At 43.0% G+C, this 24,749-nt stretch overlaps 1 protein-coding gene across 1 annotated transcript in view; it reads right to left on the bottom strand.

Annotated features, from left to right (window-relative positions):
• Positions 1-242: 242 nt before the first annotated feature.
• pvalb6 (parvalbumin 6) overlaps positions 243-24,749 on the bottom strand; it is a 41,927-nt gene continuing 17,420 nt past the window's right edge. The window contains exons 2-5 of the mRNA XM_068718871.1: positions 2,314-2,379; positions 1,747-1,879; positions 1,547-1,656; positions 243-988 (exon numbers count right to left, since the gene is read on the bottom strand). Coding sequence (XP_068574972.1) covers positions 963-988; positions 1,547-1,656; positions 1,747-1,879; positions 2,314-2,374 — 330 coding nt within the window. The 5' untranslated portion in view covers positions 2,375-2,379 and the 3' untranslated portion in view covers positions 243-962. The remainder of the gene's footprint in view (positions 989-1,546; positions 1,657-1,746; positions 1,880-2,313; positions 2,380-24,749) is intronic.

Here is a 24,749-nt window from a genome sequence, read left to right as displayed (position 1 = left end):
CGACACAGCCGATGCTAATGAATACTAACAAATGACGCCGGAGGGTAATTTTGACCTTCTTTAAGTACACCCCTTTATACATTACTGGGTTGCTGTCAAGATACGCTTCGCTTGCTCCGCTTGATACAAGTGACAGAGAAATAGAGAGCGATGGAGAGCTGGATTGAGAGGGTAGAATCAGATAAGAGCGTCACATCAAAGGAGGGAATTAACAGAAGAGTCAGTGTTCTCGAGGCTTTGTTTTTTTCTCTCATTTAATTTTATTCTTTCACAGCTTGACCTCTTTCTTCTTTTGGTATGTTTTACAACAGCTCATTACCAGAGGAGAAAGGGATGGAAAGATAGATAGATGGATGGGTGGAGGGGGGTGGGGGGGTTGGAAGGGAGAGAGGGAGAGAGGGGAGCGAATGCAGGAAGGGAACAGTGCCAGGAGTCAAAAGAAAGACAAAAAAATGGAAAAGAAAGAAAGAGGGGAAGTGAGAGGAAGTGTTGGCTAAGAAAAGAAAAAAGTTAAAGTCAGAAATACAGAAGGACATTAGGGTCTTCCTTTATTAATCTCTATTCTCTTTAAATATCTACTTTATTCTTTAAAATGTGAAGTTTATTCCTGCAGGCATGTTTTATATCTATACATGAACAGAAACAAAAACAAAACAGTTTGTATAAAAAAGGGTCAAATAAATAGGATGACTATAGCTGCGGGGACATCTGAAGAGGAGTGTGGCACACCACAGCTTACTTCCTATAGTGCAGCATTGCATTTCTAGCGAAGACAGCCGGGGGGGGGGGCTGAGGAAGAGGAGTGTGTGTAGCAGGAGTCGGCTGCAGTCTTGTTGGCTGGGAGTCAGGCTGGGGTGGTGAGGCCCGGGTGCAGGGGAGGAAGGGGAGGCCAGCGGGTGTAGGGATGTAGCGGTGGCTGGGAGGTGATCTTGGAGTGCTAGTCAGTCACACTGGGTGACTATTTATTCTTTCACCATGGCAGCGAACTCTGCAAGAGAGGAAGAAAAACAACACATTAAAAAAATGGTGTCCATATTATGTCAAGTCTCAAAATTTGATCTAAAAGTTACTAATGCTTTGGAAAATGCTAATAGTAATACAAAGAGTTCACAATATGTAGATAGTAGGGCTAAAATGTTTTAAGAAACAGTCAAATGGGAATATAATATGTAAAAAGCACATTTTCTTTTCATTCACAGTCACAGTCACGTTAACTTTATTCTGATCTATGATTAATTTAAACCTATCATAAAGAGTTAAACCCTTAATGTAATGCATGTCGGGCACAACCCGACCAGTTCTACTAATGGGTGAAGTGAAAACATTACAACACTGCTGCCCTATTAGACGGTGGTGATGAATGTTTATTGGTTCAAAAATGGAGAGCAGCTGCGATGAAGAGGATGCACCACTTGTTATTTTTACCATCATTTTGGCAGATGCTAATTCCACTCCTAATGTTTGACCCCTCCCAACCCACATTCATTTTGCTTGGTGTCTGTTTGTGTGACCTGGTGACGCTCCCACTAATACAACAATGTTTTACCATCGACTCCAATCTTGCCGTCACCATCCTTGTCGGCTGCTCTTAAAAATTCTTTGGTTTCCTTGTCTGTCAGGTCCCGGCCATCTTTGGCGAAACCCTGCAGGACGAATCTAAGCAGGGACAGAAAAGCAGAATGGATACATGTCCCACAACATTTGTTGCATCCTGTGCGTGTGTGTGTGTGTTTGTGTTTGTCTCACTTGAGCTCCTCCTCCTCTATGAAGCCGCTGTTGTCAGCGTCCAGCACCAAGAAGACCTTCTTCACTTCGTCAAAAGACTTTGCCTTCAGACCGACCATCTCGAAAAACTTCTTATGGTCAAAGGAGCCAGCAACTGCGCACACACACACACACACACACACACACACACACACACACACACACACACACACACACACAGGCATACAAACACAAAGATGCGAAATGTCAATACTTTATAAACATTTCTTTACATTTCACAAAAAATATTGACTTTTTACATTGAAAGGGTTTTAACGTAATGCAAAAACACTGATTTTCTATCGGATACCAAAATGATTGAAATGACAAAACATGATTTCTCCAAAGTGCAATTTAAATATTTGACCCTGTTGGCCATGACATAAACCCATATGGTTGTTATAGTACCTAAGAGAGTCATGTATTTCTTTGTTCTATAACAATAAGGACATTGTATAGAGAAGAAATTATAATGGGATTACAGTTTGGGGCTAAAAAACCCACTTCTGAAACCAGCTGCCATTAGCCAGATCTGGAAATTGCTTTTACCTGCAAATGCATCTAGAGCTTTCTTGATGTCATCAGCGTTGAGAATGCTGCTCATTGCCATCTCAGCTGTTGAAGAAATTGAGATGAGAATAAAAAGACAGAAGAGAGGGCGACAGAGAAGGAAGAGAAGGACAGAGGTTAAAAACGAGGTCGCTAGAGAGCAGAGAGAGAACTCAGAGACTTTCTCCTGTTACACTGGTGACACTGTAGAAATGGAGCAGGAAACCAGGACATGTGAGAAGGAGGTGGCGAGTGACAGACTGAATCAGTGACCGTCGAAAAAGAGTGACAAAGGGAGAGAGGGGAAGGAGATGTGACGGAGTTGGAGAAATGGGGAAGATATACCGGAGCAGGACGGAGTTGAGAGCAGGAGGGGGAGGAGGTTTGGTTGTGGTGCTATGGGACGTGTCAAAATGAAGATACGACGAAACCAGAACAACCAGCGTGGTGTCCTTATCGGTGTCTTGATCTGTCTGACATCACTGAGCTGTTACAGATGAAAGCAGGGCACCGAGTCAGCTGTGTCTGAAATACCGTAAGATAATTCTGTTTGTCAGCCCGGTCCAGGAGGAGAACCGTCTTGTACCTCACACTATGAAAGGTGAACCCGGCACTAAAAGGCCCTTTGGCTTTTTACTCCGCGCGTGTGACCGAACCCGATCTCTGCAAATGAAGTTGTCACCTTCCCCCCTGACTTTGACTTTGACCGACACCCTCCTTTCCTCTGTTGCTACTGCAAACGCACAGCAACTTGACGCTGAACACAGAGATGGACAAACACAAAGAGAATCTACCGAGGTGCTGAGAAGGAGTGAGCGACATGTGGATTAGAGGATGCGGTGCTCTGATTTCACTTCGCTGATTGCGGTCTGGCAACCCTTAATAGGGATTTGCTTGTGACACACATTATTTCAAGTACGCCGTTCGACAGATGATTGACACTTCACTCAGACTTCCACACAAACCTCACCTGCACCAAACTGAACACACACGCCCACAACTTGTTGAGCAGTCAGCCGTGTTTGCTTTCAGCAACAAACAAAAAACTCTTTCTGGGAAATTTTGCTCAAAATAAGCATGCAAAGAGTGACATCTTCATATACATAGCCTGCTTCTTGGTCCAGCTCAATGGACTTTTTCCAGACTAAAATCTCTTGTTGACAAGACTAGAACTCTGCATCTAAAGAGTGACATCAGCGGCACATAAGCTGTACTGAAGCATCAAGTCCTTTCAACAAACTCTGACTTAAATATGGCCGCCATTGTCCTCAGAACGGGCCGCTGGCAGCTGCCAGCCACACTGTCTTCAACAGACTGGCTAACATCAGACATTTACTGGTTTTAAGTAGGCTCCATGAGGAGTATACAGGAACAGAACTGTGTCACATAGTGAGCATAAAAAGACGAGGGTTCTCAGAGTGAGTGTGGATGGATACTTTGATAGCATATCTGTTCTGTGAGTTGGGAGATTGATGAACATCAAAAACACTTCTAAAAAGGATTCTTGTTTGGGTTTCTGGCATGGCTAAAAACGTGCACTTGTGAGATGTGGTCTGGCTTTTCAAGGCTACTGGGATCCTGTGTAGGAGAACGTACTGTAAACCCCTGACCTCTGAGCCATAGAAATAGAAGAGGAGTAGAACAGAATATGGTGGAACCAGCAGTTTGTATTTCCACCCTGCGTTGCCCGCTGTCCATCCTGCTACGTTGATTTGAATGGGAATGTCCCTTTTACGCCAATTCTATTTCTATGTGAAGTGCTGTCTGAGTTTCTGCTTGTTTGAAACTGCTTGTTTGATCAAGCCTTGTTTGCTGATTGCAAAGGTGGAGCTTCCACCTCTCAAGGATTTAAGTAATCCAGTTTGAGTTTTAACTTCAGTGTATCCATCTCCTGGTGGACCAGCTGAAGTTCTAAACTCACCTGCATTTGATAAGTATCTTGTTCTTGCTCTAAACTAAAGTGTCTTGATAGCTGTACTTAGGCCTGTCTCAGTGGCCTTAGTTGTGAAGTGCTGTCTGAGTTTCTGCTTGTTTGAAACTGCTTGTTGATCAAGCCTTGTTTGCTGATTGCAAAGGCGGAGCTTCCACTCCTGGCAGACAATGAGCAATCAGTAGATAGCTGTACTTCACCACTGCTGGAAGCGTCAGCTTTCAAGCGTCTGGCAAACGAAGGCTAGGGCAAACAAAGGCAACAGGCCAACTTTTTCAAGCCTGACTTCGTCAAGCTAAGACTTCTCGAGCGTGTACTACCATGTGTTTGCATCCTATTTCTGTCCGTTCCTCTGCCCGGCGGTCACGTAGACATTGGGCAGCTTTCAGGAGCTGTGACCCCACTAACCTCATCTATCCTACTCTCTCAGCTCGTGGCGAGCAAGTGGTGGCGGGGGGACTCTGGAACTGCCAGTCGGCAGTGCCGAAAGCTGAGTTCATCTCAGGTTACGCTTCCTTGCTCTCCCTTAACTTTCTTGCTCTAACTGAGACCTGGATCACACCAGAAAACACCACCACACCCGCAGCTCTGTCAGATGTGTACTCTTTCTCTCACACTCCCAGAGCTGCGAGGCGGGGTGGTGGTACTGGCCTGCTAATTTCCCCAAAATGGAAATACTCTCTTGTCTCTGTTCCTCAGTTCTCCCCGTCCTCTTTCGAATTTCATGCTGTTACTGTCACTTATCCAGTCAAGCTCACCATTGCTGTTGTGTATCGCCCACCAGGGCCTCTTGGTGAGTTCCTGGAGGAGCTCGACACATTAGTCTCGCACTTCCATGACGATGGCTCGGCGCTCATCCTGCTCGGTGACTTCAACATCCAGACCGATAAGCTTGAACCTCTTCTTTCCTTCCTCTCCTCCTTTGACCTTTACCACTCTTCTTCTCCTCCTACCCACAAGGCCGGCAACCAGCTGGATCCTATCTTCACTAGGCACTGTTCTACTGCTAACCACTCTGTCACTCCCCTCCAGCTCTCTGACCACTATTTCCTGTCCTACTCCCTCTCCCTATCCTCTGCCCCATCACTTCCTCCACCTACCCACATGGTTTCTACCCGGAGTCATCTCTGCTCCCTCTCCCCTGCTGATCTTTCCTCTTCTGTCACCTCTGCTCTCCCTGACCCTGAATCCTTCTCTCTCCTATCCCCTGACAGTGCTACTGATCTTCTCCTCTCCACCCTTACTTCTTCTTTGGACAAACTCTGTCCCTTCACCTCCAGGCCTGCACGCCCAACTCCACCTGCCCCGTGGCTGTCGGACTCAGTGCGTACTGATAGACGGAGCCTAAGAGAGGCTGAGCGTAAATGGAGAAAAGGCAAACTCCCGGAGGACCTTCTTAACTTCCAAGCTCTTCTTTCCACTTTTTCCTCCTCTCTATCTACTGCTAAAGCTGCATTCTTCCGCTCTAAAATCCTAACCTCTGCTTCCAATCCTAAAAAACTCTTTGAAACTTTCACTTCACTCCTCCCCCACCCCCTCCTCCTACTTCCTCCCTTCTCCCTGATGATTTCGCCAACTTCTTTGACAAGAAGGTAAACGATATCAGATCCTCCTTCTCTCAGCCCCTCTCTCCCTGTCCAATCATGCCCCCACAGCTCTCCCTCCCATCTCCACACCCCATCTTACCCTTTCTGGCTCCTCTCTCCCCTAACAAGGTCCTCAACCTTGTTACATCTAACCGCCCCACCACGTGCTCCCTTGACCCGATCCCTTCCCCTCTTCTTCAGTCTATTGCGACTGAACTCCTTCCTTTCCTCACCCACCTCATCAACACATCTCTTGTTTCAGGATGCTTTCCTACGGCCTTCAAGACCGCCAGAGTCACCCCCCTTCTGAAGAAATCATCACTTGACCCCTCTGATGTCAAGAACTTCAGACCGGTTTCTCTTTTACCCTTTCTATCCAAAACACTTGAACGTGCTGTCTTTAACCAACTGTCTTCCTATCTCCACCAAAACAGCCTTTTGGACCCCCACCAGTCCGGGTTCAAAGTGGGTCACTTGACAGAGATGGCCCTCCTTGCGGTGACAGAGTCGCTTCACGCCATGAGAGCTAACTCTCTCTCCTCTGTCCTGATTCTCCTGGACTTGTCTGCAGCGTTTGACACTGTGAACCATCAAATCCTCCTCTCCACCCTCGAAGGGATGGGCATCTCAGGCTCTGCACTCTCCCTGTTTGCATCCTACCTGACGGGTCGATCCTACCAGGTGACCTGGAGGGGGGCCGTATCGGAACCACGCATGCTGACTACGGGGATTCCGCAAGGTTCAGTCCTGGGCCCCCTTCTCTTCTCGCTCTACACAACATCTCTGGGTTCTGTTATTCGCTCGCATGACTTCTCCTACCATTGTTATGCCGATGACACCCAGCTGGTCTTGTCATTTCCCCCCGGTGACACCCAAGTGGAGACGCGCATCGCTGCATGTTTGGCTGACATCTCAAAGTGGATGACGACACACCACCTCAAGCTCAACCTAGACAAAACTGAGCTACTGTTCCTCCCGGGGAAAGGCTGCCCACACCGGGACCTGTCCATCACCATTGATGATACCGTGGTGACGCCAACTCGGACTGCGAGAAACCTGGGTGTGACCCTGGATGACCAACTGTCATTCTCGGCAAACATTTCATCCGTTACACGCTCCTGCAGATTCCTGCTCTACAACATCAGGAGAATTCGTCCCTTCCTCACTGACGAGACGGCGCAGGTTCTCATCCAGGCTCTTGTCATCTTCCGCCACTACTGCAACTCTCTACTCGCCGGAGCCCCAGCGTCGGCCATCAGACCTCTGGAGCTTGTCCAGAAAGCCGCAGCTCTCCTGGTGTTCAATCGCCCCAAGTTCTCCCACACAACTTCCTTTCTCCGTTCTCTACACTAGCTACCTGTAAGAGCTTGCATCCAGTTTAAGACTCTGGTGCTAGCCTACAGGGCAGTGAAAGGAACAGCTCCTTCGTATCTCCAGGCCATGGTCAAGCCTTACACCTCCGCCCGACCAGTTCGCTCTGCTGCATCGGGGCGATTGGTCGCCCCGTCGCTCAGAGGTCCTGGCGGCCGATCGACCCGGTCACGGCTGTTTTCTGTCCTGGCCCCACAGTGGTGGAATGAACTTCCCACTGACGTCAGGACAGCGGAGTCGCTGCCCATCTTTCGGCGCAGGCTGAAAACCCACCTCTTCAGGAAGTGCTACCCTGAGCCTTCCACTTAGCACTTATTGTATTCATACTAGCTTGTTGCACTTATTTGTATTCATATTAGTTATAGCACTAACTGTTTTTCTTGTTTCTGCACTTTACTTTGGCTCTGAGTTATGCTCTGCTTAATGCTCTTAGATGCTTGTTTGGAAAAGGAAATGTACTTATGACTTCTGGTGCCTAGTAGTTCTTTTGATTACCTATGTTGAATGCACTTATTGAAAGTCGCTTTGGATAAAAGCGTCTGCTAAATGACTGTAATGTAATAATGTAATGTATGTCCTAAGCTTACTGTAGTTTATCTAAAGTGGGCCCTAGAGCTCTTGGACAAAAATACAAAAAAACAAACGTACACCTTTTTGTTGGTGAGGGCAGAGGACTAGATAATAAATGAAACTTTGAATCTTTCAACCTTTCATCTCTGATGTTGATGCAAAGCAGGGTAGACTGAAATGTCTCACAGAAAGGTCACAGTAATGGCAAGGTATCAGCATCATCCTTGTACCATCATCACCATCACTATGCTCCCTGTGTGCGGCCTATAATGCTGAGCTGGCCAATATCATCATCATCGCCCTGTCCTTCTCAGTGGAAATACAGTCTGAGTTGCCTGTACATTTCCCTGTGTTTTGCTGCATCACACCTCAAGCAGTGCAACTATTGTAATATCATCTGCTTCGTAGTCTGCAACACTGTGGATTTATGAGGTTAATTATCACAGAAACACAATGTTATTCATGTGGGTTCCATTCTAAAACTGTAAAATATTTACCACAGTGTGGGGAAATCAACAGCAATTATGACATAACCTAGAGGATGGTAAATATGTTATATGAAAATTAAATGAATCCTGGCTAGATCTTTCAGTGTTTTTGATATTAGCTACTGCAGAATGCAGTGTTACTTTTAGAAGTAGTTCAATGTTCTCTTCCATTGGTGTCACACTCCACTTCAGTGATGTACGAGCTTCTTGGTGTTATCTAGTTCAGTAACATACTGCTGCACACACAAATCAATACTGAACACTGCTTAACTTGTGTGGCCACACATCCAATCTTTTATCATTATAAAAGCACAACCTCCTCCTCTGACCTTTACCACAAAGGTGTCCGTGGGGAAAAGAGACAATTCACCGTGAAATGAGGAGGATAAGATTGATTCACTGAGATATCTCAGTGTAGTGTGCTGTCAGTGGAACTGTCTAAAGTACACCACATTGATTTATTTAAAGGAAATTAAGTATAAAGGCCAATTGCGTTTGCGCTGCGGTTTGTCTCTGAAGATTCTTGATCTCAGTCAGTCTGTTTTATCTTCAATGGTTCAACTAGTCCACCTGCTAAATTCAGCGTCATGTTTCAGTCAATAGAACTCTGATTTAACATATCAGCAGTCACAAACATAACATTCACTCACTTTACGTGGAGCTAAAATTCATACCGAAGTATGTTAAATCATGTTGGCTGAATGAGTCGGTGTCTGTTTAAGCTTGAGTAAATGTTTACCAGTAAGCTTGGCTTCGTTAAATTTAACAATCTTTCCCCCTGACAGAGGGGACTGTTGAACACTTTATCTGCCTCATTGTCATGCATTTAAAATGTTAATTAACTAAATTAAACAGAATTTTCACAATTCACTTATAGTGTCATCTGTGACACCAGGACCCAGATCTGTTGAACTGAGCAATATGTTAATGCATCTAGCAGTCACTGGACTCCCAAAACTCCAGTGCGTGTTTTTGGAACAATAGAAGCAGCCCCCTTGTGTGTGTGTGTGTGTGTGTGTGTGTGTGTGTGTGTGTGTGTGTGTGTGTGTGTGTGTGTGTGTGTGTGTGTGTGTGTGTGTGTGTGTGTGTGTGTGTGTGTGTGTGTGTGTGTGTGTGTGTGTGTGTGTGTGTGTGTGTGTGTATGTGAGGCGTGAGATCTGTTCACGCTGATGTCAGATGAGGGTCATTTCAAGCCCTGTAACATGAACGTAGCCCAAACTCACAAGGGAGGAAGGGTGGTAACGAGGTACAGGTGACAGCAGGTCTAATGAGGGACAGGTGAGAACAATCACGGAGGGGCAATTAATCACACAGCCGGGAAAACAGACAAAGACAGGAAGTGAAGTGCTCTGCAACGAGAGAGGAGGAGAGTATCAAAATTAAACGGGAAACATTGAACATGAGCGAATGACTCAAAATTACTCAACTGCGTGGATTGATTGTGTCAACCTGGGTATGTTTATATATTTCTGAGGATGTCTCAGCAAACATACAGAATCTTTATGTAAACTATCTTTTTGATTGGCAATATATTAATGCCAGTAGTGCGTGGTTAGAGTCGTGGTTCTTGTTTGTTATTATGATATTTAGTCAAGTTCAATGTTAAATGCCTCGAAGGTTTGTTTACATGACTCTATAGATACATTGCATTCCTTTTCTAAAAAATATTGCTGTGAATATTTGTACAGCCTCAGATAAATCCTCAAAGATTATTTTATAAGTTTGAGCTGTGAAGATGATTCAAACAATGTTCTTTCATTTTCATAATCAGACTCGACCGAGGTTGAAGTCTGCTGCGCTGCACTGCTGATATGATGAATTTATTGTGTACAGTTGTTGTCTCCAAGAACCATCTAGAATGTTTCAACGTGAAGTGTACTGGATGACTTTGCTTTTTTCTCTTTGCTCTTTACTGCACTGACTTCCCTGAGGTGTGTTGTTTACTTCGAGTTTAAACTCACAATAAATCAACATTTTCATTGCTGAAGCAGAATCCTGAGGCTATAAGATAAACTGCTCAGAAGTCTCAATACAAAAGGGAAAAAAATAAAACAAAACTTGAGCTGACACAAACTCTGGATTCTTAAACTGTGGTCGAATAGTTTTTTATTAGTATTACTCTTTATTAGTCATACATATTCATTAGACAACAGCAAGGACATATCTGACCATGGAACTGCTATTTTAGAAGGGTCATGTATGTGCTTCATAGTGTTTGGAGAAAAAAAGGGAAGTAAGCGAACAATGCGTGACATGAAAATGGAGTTTTAAAGGTTTCTGCAGGATACTGATCTCCCTCATGAGGCCTGTGAATGTACAGTATGTGAAACTGGGGTTTCCTTTGTGGGAAGTCCCATCGCCCTGACGGCCTCTCTAGGTGTGGGAAACCTAACCGTGCTGCTGGGCTGCCAACTGTAACAGCTGCATGAACGTGTAAATATATATGTGTGTGTGTGTGTGTGTGTGTGTGTTCATGTGTGTCACAGAGGGTGCCAAGCAGGCTAGGACGAAGAGGTGGAAGGCTTAAAGAAGAATGTACTTGCATTTGCAAGAAACCCGAGTCCCTTGTGTTCGTTCGACTGTTGTGTGTATATTTGTGGGGGAGTCTATCAAAAGTAGAGACAAGGGGGAAAGGAGAAAGGAAACTAAATAATATGCTTCCTCAGTATCGTATCAGTTTGTGAACTAGAAGTGAACTCTTGTCCTCTACACAAATAGGCTTTGAAGGTATTGTGTGTGTTTTTCTCCCTTTATGCTGCTGCGTCAGTGTACTGCAATGAGGCGTTTAACAATGAGCATTGTGTCGTGGCTCGTACACCACTGGAGCTTTATGCCGCTTTAAGTTTAAATTGAGGTCACCAATATTGGGATTTCTTTGTGATGAATGGCTGAATAAGAACGGCTGTTCCTCTGTATTTGTCTTTGGTTACTGATATAAAAACACTTCGCCTGGATACAATATTTAGATATATGACAGGATTCAGATTATTATAATATTGGTGGTCTCTATCCCTGGTGGAATTGACAGAGAAGATTGCAATGGCTAAAGACAGAATTGTTCCCATTTAATAATACAATTAAATTGATAATATTTAAATGCATTACAATGACACTCTGACATATTGCCTATTTATCTAAATTCACATAAGATGACAAATTCACATCATGGGTAAGGCTTTATCTCACCCAAAGCCCACATAGCTACTTTGCACCATTAATCTTAAGAACAATAACTCTAACAGGCCATTTTTCTGAATAAAACTTTAAAAAGTCACATAGATACAGGTACATACATGACATTTAACCTCTGCATTTTCAGGAGTGCTGTAAAGCACCCGGGAAGCAACTTGGGGTTCAGGGTCTCGCTCAAGGACACTTTGACATGCGGGCAGTGAGAGCCAGGAATCAAACCCCGCTCTCTCCACTGAGCCACAGCCACCCCATCAAAGGTTCCCTAGTGACTGTCTTCCTCCATACAAGCTTTTTATCTAAATTGCTACTAATCTGCACAGTTGATCTTCAAATAAACCCGATGGTTGAATGGGTTGAATGTAGCGAGAGCTACCTTTTCAGTGTGCACTACATTGTCTATTGATTTTGTAGAGCTGTTGATAAAATACAATGGTGTTCATTCAAAAGCAAAAAGCAAACACACGTGTACACACACACACACACACACACACACACACACACACACACACACACACACACACACACACACACACACACACACACACACACACACACACACACAGCAAGGAAGACTGGATTTGATAAAAGTAGTACAGAGGCCTGAGGATCATTTGGCTATTATCACCACTGTCCACTGGCTAATCCTCTGGCAGGTACAGAACAGGATTAACTGCACAGTTAGAGTTTGGCAACAACAGTAGTCCTGTGTGTGTGTGTGTGTGTGTGTGTGTGTGTGTGTGTGTGTGTGTGTGTGTGTGTGTGTGTGTGTGTGTGTGTGTTCATAGCTGCACAGTACTTAATTGCCTTCCTGATTGACTGAATGTAAATTAGGTAATATAGGATTTATTTGTGTAACAATTTTCTTTTTCTGGCACTTCTCCTTCACATGATCATAGTTACATGATTGTAATAAACTGTAACTTTTTATGTATTTTAGTTGTGCCAAATGAAAAACATTCGGCTGCTAATATTTTGCATCAAAACTATTCATACTGGCAGCAATGCAAATTAGCATTTACAGTTTTTCAATAAAAGGCTGGAATAGATTCAAGCAGGCAGAGGACCAACTACCGGGATCCAGAGCAGCGTCTGGCAGTCTGTCTGAGGTAAATGGTTGCATAGCCTAAGCTACTGTAAGATATCTAATGGAGTTTCTTTTTAGCAAAATGCTATGAGTACATTTGAGTTCCTTCTGGTAAACAGTTATGCAAAGTTTATGTCTGGAGGTTGTATTGTGAAAGGTAAGAACACAAGGAGTGGATCTGGTCTGCTCTGCCTTTATCAAGGTTGAAAGGAGGAACAACGTTTGCCTTCTTGGTTCGGACTACAGACCTGCAGGCTGTGCATTGTGAACATGTTGAATATGTTATCTGCACAACGTGATCGGTTGATGCCTTTACTTGAAGTGCCAAAGCTCAGAAAAATGTACTTCATTCAGAAAACAAAAACTATGTGCTTTTGCCCATTCTCGTTTGGTGCAAATTAATCACACACACAAAACAAAATAAACACCCCGTTGTGTAAAGGCCTAAAGAGTCTACAGCCATGGTTCTCACAGCAGTGCTAGCTGCTAAAATCAGAATGCTAACAATGACGATGCTAAGATTCTGCAGGTATTTACCATGTTCTTCCTGTTAATTTAGCATGTTAGCACACTGACATTTTATTTTCTAAAGATGAAGAACAGCTGAAGCTGATGGGAATGTCATTAGTTTTGAATATATTTGGTCATAAACAAAAGTACTGGACACATTTTTGACCTGGTGGTGGCGCTATAGAGCAAAATTCAGGATCACCAAAGTTATATCAGTTCATCCTGAGGAGAACATGAATGTCTGTAGAAAATTGTATATGCAAGAAGCCTTGCCATGGTTACTCACTCCCACTTAACATACTGTAGGCACCACTAAGATTAATAATCTAATAATACCACAAACTCTAATGAAGTGACTTTGCAAAACACATAAGCTTTGCGATGAAAGCAGCGTGCAGACTCGATACACATTTGCATAAAATATTACAAAACAAATTAAAGATGTAAATTCCATTTAATCTGCCTTTGAAAGCAACAGCGTCAAGAGTGTTAAAAAAAAGCATACATATTTCATTGTGACACACAAACAAAATATTATGCGTCCTCCCCATTAATTAACTGAGGCCGCATGCACTTAGGCGTCGTATGAATATTCATCGTATATAATGCGTCTGCTGTACCAGTACATGCAAGATTTTTTAAATCTCTGTGATCAGCCGTTGAATCAGAAATGAATTCTCAAGAGGAGCTTCATGCCTTTCACTGCATCAGCATTTTGACAGAGTTGCACTTTCCTGGAGCACGGGTGGAGACTGTATTCAATCTCATTAGGCGTAATTAAAAATTGACCTTGAACGATATCGCAAAACAGCAAACGGCTGCTATCAGAAAGTTATTACCTAGTTTATTTACTGTCTCTATCTAAATCTAAACTCACCCTATAGAGGAGCCTGTAAAAGAAGGTAAATTACATTTCTTCACACATTTCTCTAGCTATCACCTCTCCTATTGGTTTCTTCTATCACTGCATTTGATCACAAATTAACATCAAGAACTGTAGATGTTCCCCTCTTCCCTCTACTTGTATGTTGTGATAACCTGGTTTTGTTGAGATCCCTCATTTTAAAACTTGCCATCTGTCTCTCAGTTTCTTTCTGGCAAAGCTTTAACCCTCTAAATAATATCTCATATACATCTTCGTCTTACCAGGTCACGTGATGACTGATGTTGAGGTGAGAAGAAGGACCAGATAGGTGCAAGAGGGTCGTCCAGTAAAAAAATCAGAGGCTCTGCGCTGTCTGTTTTATACCTGTCTTCTCCAACTATTTTGGGATGAAAAATGGGCGTCCAGTTCAGCACGGGGTCAGTGATGTTTGGCTGCTCAGGCCGGCCCGTATCACTTTCCTGACTGCACTCATGCTAATCAAACATTACTATTAATAATCATCAATCTCCACCTCTCATACCAGCCACACTTCTTTTCTTATGCTCGCCCCTCCCTTTCTCCAACACTCCCTCCTTTCTCCTTCCAGCCATTTGATTTCTCCACCTAATTTTCTCCCCACCTCCCACCCAAGGGACACTCCCTCTGTCCTCCAATCCCCCTCTGATCTGTTTCTCCTCCCTTCTCTTTCTCTTCTACGCTCTCTGTCTCTGTCTTCTCTCAAACTTTTAATTTTCACTTTTAATTCTCATCAACCACTTCCTCCTCTAAGGCATTCAGTATTGTCAGTGACACATGTTGAGGCCCAGACCTCCTCTACCTTTACCACTAGTGGGTCTAATATGTTAGATTTTATATGATCATTTACAGTGTTGGTGCTGTTTTGGCACAAACATTAGCCTATATACAAAAGCGGGGAAAATGGTTGGAAGTGATGGAGCCATCCACGTTTGTATTTATATAATTATATAATTACATTTCTTAAAGATTCTTTTCATTAGTGCAATTATATGTTCACTAAACCATTCCATTCTTGTAGTCATACAGTGAAAACGAGGGAAAATGTCCCCCTCTCAATTCTTAATATTTTTTGAAACACTGGGTCCTCACTTTCAAGATGTCAACAGCTGAAATGACAATTGATGCTGGTAGATTTTATCAGCTGTAGCTAGTTTGACTTTGATCAACCGAGATCCAGAAAAACTCCATGGTCCACTATGCAGGACGTAGTGACTCTGCAGAGAAAAAGAATCTGCAATAAAACACTTTGACATTGCCAGGCTATACATCCCTCTGGGACAGTGCAGCACTCCTCCCTGAGGTTCCATATAGACGTGAAGTGATTATAGATCGCAGCAAACATCAGCTGTTTCCACCAGCGGTATTACAGAAGAGCCTCTCACGCTGACCTTTAGGAAGGGTTTGTCGGGAGAGGCTGAAGCGAGACTTAAGGGCCACTGTCCCGTATGTGAAAGCCATAAACAAGTTTTCTTGGGAGACATTGGTTTGTATTGATTCTCTGTGTTGGTGCCGGGAATGTTTGTGTGCCTTGGACTGCGGGGAATGGCGTGAGCCTTTAAAATAGGAACGGGTGTTCTCCGCTGTGGAGCGACTTTCAACAACGGGATTATCTCAATTACTGTCAAGGTATTAATTCATGAGACAGCTATCAAGTTTATGATAGACGTTTTATTGATGTTGGATGTTTTTTTTAAGCCAGATTCCTTTTCAAGGTGGCAGAGATTTATTATCTTGACAATTTAGTCATGAAATGTTCTCCAGAAGCTCGTATATTCCAGGGGCTGTCCCCACCAGTCAAGATGAGTCATTTGATTAACTACTTTAAATGACTTATGTCTACTGACAAAGGCCGTTTTAATGGTGTTTGGCTTCTCTCAGGTATCTGGACAACAAAACCGTATTTTGTGAAACAATCACATGGGTCGATCTGCTTTGCTCTATGAAACTTGCCATTTGCTTTCTCTTTCCCGTTCTCTTTGTCTCTTTCTGTCCTCTGCTCTGTATTCCCTTTGGCATAACTGCGCAGGGACATCACTCCCAGTCCAATTCACAAACCTTCCCCTGAAAGTCCTAAATCTTTTTAACCATTAGATGCCCTCTCTCTTTCATCTCGTACTTAATTTTGGTGCAGCCTTGTGACAAGTTTTCTCTCAGCTCTTTCTATTTCTATACATCTATTTGCTGCTAGACCCCTTTTAATAAATGTAACAGAGGGGGTCGCCTTGATCCCATGATGTGCCAGGGTGCGTGTTGCAGCTCTCTTTGGGATCAGTAGGGGGGACAGGAGGAAGGAGGGAATGAGAGGAGAAGGTGAGTACTGACAAGCGAAGCCGGCAGGGAGATAGAAGTGGATGATGAAAGAGGAGGAATTAAAAGAGGGATGGCAAAGGAGAAATTAAAAGGGAAATGCAGACAGAGCAAAAGAGAGAAGTAAAACGGGAGGGTTGAGGCCAGTGGGCGAGAGGTTGACAATGGCTCTCACCAGGGACTGCCGGTGTTAGATGACGCTTGGACGGGGTGGAGGGCAGGGAAGAGAGAGAAAGCCAAATGACTGAAAATAAGGAAGAGAAATTCACATCATGGGGAAGGCTTTATCTCACCCAAAGCCCGCATAGCTATGGCCTGACTAAGAAAACCATCAGGGGCTGCTGCCGGAGATGAAATCAAAACTTTGTATTTTTTTACACTATTCTCAATCAATCAATGGCAACATGGAACACAAAAGAGCATCAGAACAGTTGTCCCACTGCTTCAGATGATTAGACTATCCCAAAATACTTTACATAGTAAACAAACTTCTGGTCTCACCTTTTCATGCACAGGTTTTGAGTAACATGTGAGATTACATTTATATTACATTCTTTAACTTAGAACAAAGGAGAGGTATTCTCTGGATCAACTATGAGGATGAAACAAAGTCCCGGGAGGAGAAGATGAGAGAACAAGTGATGGGAATAAGAAAAGGTAGACAGGAGAGAGAGAGAGAGAGAGAGCGAGAGAGGGAGAGAGAGAGAGAGAGAGAGATATGCTTTTGAACCTGAGTCCAGGTAAGCCAACATAATGCAGACACATTGGGAACCTATTTAACAATTTCCAAACCTTGAGACCTTTAAGTAAGCCATATTTAATTCAATCCCTGCTATGGGGTCATATTCCCTTTGCACATGCATCAGTGTTGACAAAAGTGGATTTTTATATGTTTGTTTTAGAGAGAAAAAAAACCCCTCTGAGGATGAAAAATGACATGTTGCGTTTATGTACGTGTCAGAAATTTTATAAACCAAATCATTAAATTTGCTGTCATGTCACTGTCAACCAGTACTTGCTCTTTGACATTCTTGCATTCTTACATTCATTTTTTCAGTCCTGAACAGAATTACTAAACAAGCTCAACAAATAGAGTGTTGTCTAACTCAGTAGTACATTTGCTCCACGCCTTGTGTTTGGTTATAATATACACACACACACACATTACTAAGGGAACTGGACCATACCACTGGATAAGAACATGTGCTAAATGACCAAATAGCAAATAATGGGAACTGATGTTGCAGGTCTTTGAGTTCACTTGTCCTCAACACTGAGCAGGTTGTCTTCACACGGCAGGAAGGCTTTCTTTTTCTGACATCTGATCAAATTATGCTTTCAGAACAAAGTCAGCATCTTTTTGACAAGCGTTTGCATTTAGAGAAAGTCAGTCTGTTTGATTTATTTAGTTCAGAGTGCCGAAGTTTGTGCAAAGTGACAGGTTTTATAGACGCAGACATGATAGAGGGAGGAAGACATGATAAAAGAAAACGATTGCATGGAACAAATGCTGAAGTAGAGTCTGACTTCAGCATAAGTGCATCTCACCCGCAACAAAAGCAAACTACTTCTGAAGCAAAAAGAATTTTGATTTGATGCTTGTAGGTAAATAATGTCATGGGCCTTTTTGGGATTCTTCCGTATGCCAATACTGTGAGGAAATAAAATGTTTTCCTTTATACCATCAACAAATCAACTCTATGTGTTGTGTCATCCATTGCAAGGACCATAAAATCCATAAAAAAAAACTCAAGGTATATGTAAATATGTGAAATTTCAATACATGAAGGCACACTTTCCAAAATGTATCATGATTCACACTCACAGTTACGTTTTTGTGAGAGAGACACAGAGAAAGAAGAGCTGTTATGGCATCATCTCCGTCCTCCACAAGCACTATTATATTACTCTGTCCCAGCAGTTATTTCTCCATCCGTCTCTCTCACTCTGAAAAGGGTGCAGATTGAAAAATAAATGAGTGGAATAAGAAGAGATTGATGAAAAAGTAAAGAGGCAGAGAATAGAAAAAAAGTGAAAAAGATATCACATGCTGAGCAAGGAGGATGGATGGATAGATAGATAGATAGAGGGGTGACACGATACTTGACAGCAAAAATTAGAATGAGACAGGAGAGGAGAGGAATGAGTTTCCTGTTAATAGGAAATCCAATCCAATCTCGTCTGCTGTCTGTTTCTGTGTAAGTGTGTCCAATGTGTGCATGTTTGCCCGATGCTCGTGCAGCAGGATCCACCTGCTTAAACATTGTTCTTTCTGCATAAAGATTAGGGCATCTAGAGAAATACCCCCCTCTTACACTGTATAATCACATCCTTTAGATGCAAAAGAGATAGTCCTCGCTGCAGAGCCGGCAGATATCAGATGTACAAAGATACCAAGAGACTCAGAGCACAGGAAGACTGATTGACCTGTCCGTATATACACAGAGGAGTGACGCATGGAAAGAGGGAAGATAGGAAGGCAAAAAGAGGGGGCAAAAGGCTGCACAGAGGGAGAGAAGATTCGTTGAAAGTGCTTCAGGGAGGAAGATGTATGAGCATGGTGACAGAAGAGTGTCAGACGTCTTTCTTTGCGTCTGTCCGTTGCTCTGGAAGATTAGATCTCTATCAAAGCCATCAACAGCACCTTTATCACTTCAATCTTCATCACTATCATCACTTCATCTCTGCTGTCATCATTGATGTGTCGATGTCTTGACGCTGGATTAGCAGGTCTATATTCTAGGAATATCAACATCACTAGAAGATGGAGAGCTTCCCATTAAAGGGACTTCTTTTACAACTTATACTGTCTAATGTTTTATACATTTTACCATCTGTCTTGCCGTGCTGTTGAGATCTAGTAATGTGGTGACATCCATTGGAGTCATCCAAATAGGTCTCCAATGTCATATGCAAGCTCAATCATGTCCATTCAGGTGGAAATCTTTAATAAACATGTCTACAGCCATTAGCGGCCCTGTGAGGCTAGTATCTTGAGCTAAATGCTATTGGCAGCATGCTAACATGCTCACAAAGACAATGCTATCTTTTTGTAGCAGGCATAATGTTTGAAAGGCAGTTAGTAGGCTGACATTTGCTAATTAGTACAACAGAGACTATACTGCAGATGTGATTGGTTTGCAGGTGTTTTGTCATAAACCCCAGATTAAAATGTTTGACCTGATGATGACGCTACATGAAGATTTCATACAGAGGGGGTATGAATGTGTGTACCAAATTCCATGGCAATCCATTCTATAGTTGTCAACACAGCTGAAAAACACAGTCATGATGACATGAATAAATCAAAAAAATCACCATCCGAATGGATATAAAACACAAACGTGCCGATGCATACACATGGACAAACACACACACCAGGAATGGTGAGGGGGGCTACAGCCTGTGAAGTGCAGGATGTAAGAGAAATGGGGAGGGGCGGGGGGGTGATTGTGTTATTCACACAGTATCTGGTGCCGGCCTTGGCTGTCAGAACAGTGTGAACCCCGACAACAGGTGTCAGAGAATAGTTGAGACTGACTTCAGAAGCAATATGAGCTCCAGCACCTTGTGATGAGAGTTGGTGAGTATTCAAAGACAGAACGAGAGAAGAAGAGATACACTAAACATTTTAACCAAGTTTCAGAAAAGTGAAGTTTTCCACCAAAGTAATACATAAAGTTAGAGTTAAGGTTAGGGTGTATATATAGCATTGGATGAATTGATGTTGACGATAAATATCAATATGATAACTTCCATTTTATTAAATTCCTTCAACATCTTCACTACATAGAATATATGGGAACTGCAAGTTGACTGGTGGGCAGAGGCATACGCCTGTGATGCGATAATTCAAATGTTTGCCTCTGAAGGGAGGAAATGGAATATGCTTGTGAAAGGTACGATGAGATGTGAGAGCTGGAAGTGAAAGTGGTTTATGGGGGGCCATGGCAGACATTTTTTAAAACCTAGAATATAAAAGGCATACTATGCAGGGATTGTTGCTTATACTGTTAGTAAACAGAGCGAGACCAGAAGCGCACATCCCCTCACCGAGGTGACCAGAACACAGCCCTGTGGACCACCTGCAGCATCACATACGGCAGCGATCTCATTTTGCTTGGCGTTTCACCTCACAATATTTGCATTTTATTCGCCGCTGCGTCCGCCATTTGTGTAGCTTTTTCTTGGTTGCATGAACGCTACAGACTCTGTGTCAAAAGGCAGAGGCCCAGAAATGTCCCAAAAAGCAAAAGAAGAAGAAAAGAAGAAAATACAGGCAGACGGCATTTCTAGTGGGTCATAAGTGATGATTAAGAGGGATTACTTTATACATTTGTTTATTTTCGGAAAATCCTGCATAGTATACCTTTAATGTGGAAATAACTGATGATTGATTTTTTTTTTCTGTCATAATTCAGATCACATTTACTAAATAGGCTAATGTGTGCAAAGACAATGTGAATTCTGTTGAGTCAATGTGACAGGTGGGCAGAAAGAGCGCTGTAAAGACGTCACATATTGTGGCTTTAATGTTAATGAGTTATGGATCAGCCCATCATACAATATGTAATCGGAGGATAACATTGATCTGTATTATGAATTGATCTAAATGGCAGTAAATGTAGCATAGTCACAGATTTTATGTTTCCTTCATATTTACAAGCAACTGTCCGGCATGGAGCTTTACAGCATTTAAAGAAAGATGGCCGATGGGGGGAAGGAATGCGCACATGCAACACACACTGACAAACTCTGCATACATGCAACACTGAACTCCCCTCCTTCTCTCAGTTGTAAACACCTACACAACATATACGTGCTAGTATGCAAATATGCACATATACAATATAACTACACGCAAGCTACACACACATTTATTCTAAAAATGAACAAGAGCGTTTGACCTTGAAGTTCGGTGTGCACGGGGAAATGTGTTTGCTATGGAATGTGTGGGATGTGAGCAGTAAAGTATATCGAATTCCAACAAATAGCTAGTGTCAGGCAATGAGAAAAGAGAAAATCTCTTAAGATTATTCCACCCATAAATCCTCTCAAGCTTGAATCACACCAGCGGCACATGGCCACATCTGCACATTATGATAACAACCAACCACGACTGTCTGTCACAGACGGCCTGATGTTCACGCGTTCCTTGTGTTAATCCAAGGGCGACTCTGTGTCAACACACTACTAAATGCTACACATTATAAAAACATTAGTGCGATAACAAGACCGGCGTTCGTGGAGAAAACAACACCTGCTCTGCTCTCTCATCCTGCAGACGTCTGACTTTATTTGCTCTTTTATGGCCAGAGTAGGTTTAAGAGTCATTCCTAAGTGGATGGGCCATTAACACACATTATGCTAACTGGCTAACCGTGTGCTGTGAAAGCCAGCCGCATTGCAGTTGAAATCTAATTTAAGTCAAGGACTCGCTCGGGTGAAGAATTCTCCCGGACAACACTCTGCCAGTTGCGAGACAGAGAGGAGGGTCCTCTATCATTATATCCCTCAATCAGTTAAACAGCAGATTAAAGCCATTAGTGAACATTAAATGAGGGTGTGTGTGTGTGTGTGTGTGTGTGTGTGTGTGTGTGTGTGAGGGTGTGTGTGTGTGTGTGTGTGTGCGTGTGTCTTCAGATTATTCTGAGCTCATTTATTCATGTCCATAAGGTGCTCACATTTGTGAATGGCCGTGTTTTCAACACACGTTGAAAGTCAACTCAGCAGTGCGTGAAGCCAAGATGGCTCAACTGCCGAAAGATGAAATAACCAGATCTTCCGGTGCTCCTCTGCTTTGTGGTGCCCATAGAGCAAGCGCACTAGCGTTTCCTCTAACCCCGCCTCCCAGCCCTCGTTCTCTGGCTCATAGATAACCACTCTGGATTTGGCTATTCATGGTTACAACTTGTAGGACCTAATGACTTAGATAAGGGCTTTTTAAGTGTTCCTTTTTGGAAGTTGGTTCACCTCAAAAAAGATTATCTTCTAATTTACAGACGTAAGTCTATGGGAAAAAATCTTTTGGGCCCAACGCCTTTGCATGACGGACCCGGAAGATGGTAAATTACAATGTTTGCTCAGAATGAAAATGAAATGTTACTTCAAAGCCCGGTGCTCTTCCTGACTTGGTTCATATTACTACCATACCATATTACTGTTTTATTGTCTTGCTTTGGCTACTTTGTGAACTCTGTTTTTAAAGGTGCAATATAAATAAAGTGGTTTATTGTTATTATTGTTACCACGTTTAGCCAGTTGGTTTCTGCTAGCTAGAGACAAAAAATAAATACAAACTGTGGTCGCTCTAGCCAACAGGAGCTAGAAAACACTGCTAACTATGACACAAAGAGGAGAAGCCTGTCATAGATATGAATGGGACGACATTGCAATTCAACTGCACCACAGACTCTCACCTACAAAGTGAACATAACATTGATTCAACACCTCTAAAACTGAGCATTATAACAATGACTGCATTAGTGCTAGCTAGGCGTAAACCTGCATCTGTGTGTCACAGGGAGTGAGGAGGTTGGGTTTGACCCTTGAGAGACACTATGATTAAGTCAAGTTAATGCATTGGCATCTCATGTGCATCGATCCGCTCCCTGCTAATGTCCCGTAGCGGCTTGACTTGTTGGACCTATTAAGTGCACACCTACAACCACAGTATGATCTGATTAGATAGGCTCATAGGGCATCCACCCAACCTGCACGCTGAGTCATTGGTGCCGTCATTGCAGCAGCAGCAGCAGCATTAAAGACGGTTTTAATGAAGTCACGCAAATGATGGATTTTTTTTTTTTTTCCTGTGCAGCCCAGAAATGCAAAGTCTTCTTATCTTAGTGTAGCGAGAAAACGCCACACTGTGTTTCATTTTATAGCCTGCGAAAAGAGAAATTGGTTTCATTTTAATTCCTAGATTAAAATGAGTTCATCCACAACAAGCTGCAGTGTGTTTTATGGAGGAGGTAGAAGCAGAGTGGAGTTATAATCGAGCAGTTCGGGTCGAGTGTCTCCAAGCCTTTGAACAAACTGTATCATTCACGACTTCTCGGGAAACGGACATAATAAATCTTTTGAAGAATGGCTTTTTTCTCACTGTTCCACCTGCAGAAATACATGAAAGTCTTTATCAACAAAGGCCGCACCACTCACCTGCATCATCTTGGATTTTAGAACATTAGTTGACAATTATGTTAAAGATTAACTTCAGGCTAAGTTATTCCGGTGGCTCCAGAGTTTTGGTCGCCACACTAAGTGGTTAGTGTTGATGTCATTGATGTTTTACAGCTAATGGGAAAATCCCCAAGGAACAAGTCGGCCAGTGGACACTTTAAATATTTATGCAATGGCGTAGGTTTTGATGTGAAATGTAGCTACTCATCTAATTTAATTTATTAGAAGAGAAAATAGAGGAAGAAAAGAGGAAAGAAAACTGCTTGACCTCTCTGAAAAATCATCAACAACCTCAGGGTTCAATTGCATGTTCAGTTTCTTTTCTCATGCTCCAATGCTGAGCTTGCTTTGGATCAAACAGCCTCCTTCAAATACAACTTTATCTGCTGCTGGCTTACCCTTTGGCCTGTTTATCCCTCCAACCACACACACACACACACACACACACACACACACACACACACACACACACACACACACACACACACACACACACACACACACACACACACACACACACACACACACACACATCCACTGTACACCTATTATACCTTTGCACCTCTCTGACCTGCAAGCTGCTACATCACAGTAGTATACACAAATACAACAGCCACAAGCAAAGTGACCATCCAGGAACTCGGGGAAGCATTACATAATGTACATCATATAAGGTTTGAGTGTTTATGTGTAGGCATGTATGTATGAACATACTCATACAGTTAAGTGAGTGGGATTTGTTTGGGCATATTTTATGTGTAGGCTGAACATTATCATTATTGGAGTCCATCACTGTACAGCCCAAAGTGCAACTATAACGTAGGAGTGTTTTTCAGTCAGCAGAGCTCCATAACATTGTAACATCACACCACAGTCCTTCCCCTATAGAGGAAGAATGAGTTTATATGTGTGTTTGTAAGAGGGGAGGGAAAAAAAAGACCGAAAGTATTTGTTCACTAACTCACAGAGCTTGTGAGAATGAATAATGATCAATACTTTGACCTTTGTTGTTGCCACCTGAAGGGTAGCTGCCGCACCCACGGGAGCCAGCGCTCAGCGGCCTGCATCAAAACTTAAACACCTCACTACCGCGTGTCAGCATGTCAGTGTGTGTGTGTGTGTGTGTGTGTGTGTGTGTGTGTGTGTGTGTGTGTGTGTGTGTGTGTGTGTGTGTGTGTGTGTGTGTGTGTGTGTGTGTGTTTAGATGCAGCACACATACAGCTGCAGGGGTTACAGTGCTTCCTACATACTGCTCAGTATTCCAAAGATTCTTGACTCTTTACTTCTGTCATCTCGCAGAACACAAAGACAC

This window comes from Cebidichthys violaceus, unplaced genomic scaffold, assembly GCF_023349555.1.
Source record: "Cebidichthys violaceus isolate CVI_PGR_0920_01 unplaced genomic scaffold, fCebVio1.0.p SCAF_23, whole genome shotgun sequence".
NCBI classification, from domain to species: Eukaryota; Metazoa; Chordata; class Actinopteri; order Perciformes; family Stichaeidae; genus Cebidichthys; species Cebidichthys violaceus.
Note: the sequence above shows the minus strand (reverse complement) of the source record. Positions and strands in the feature narration are given on the sequence as shown.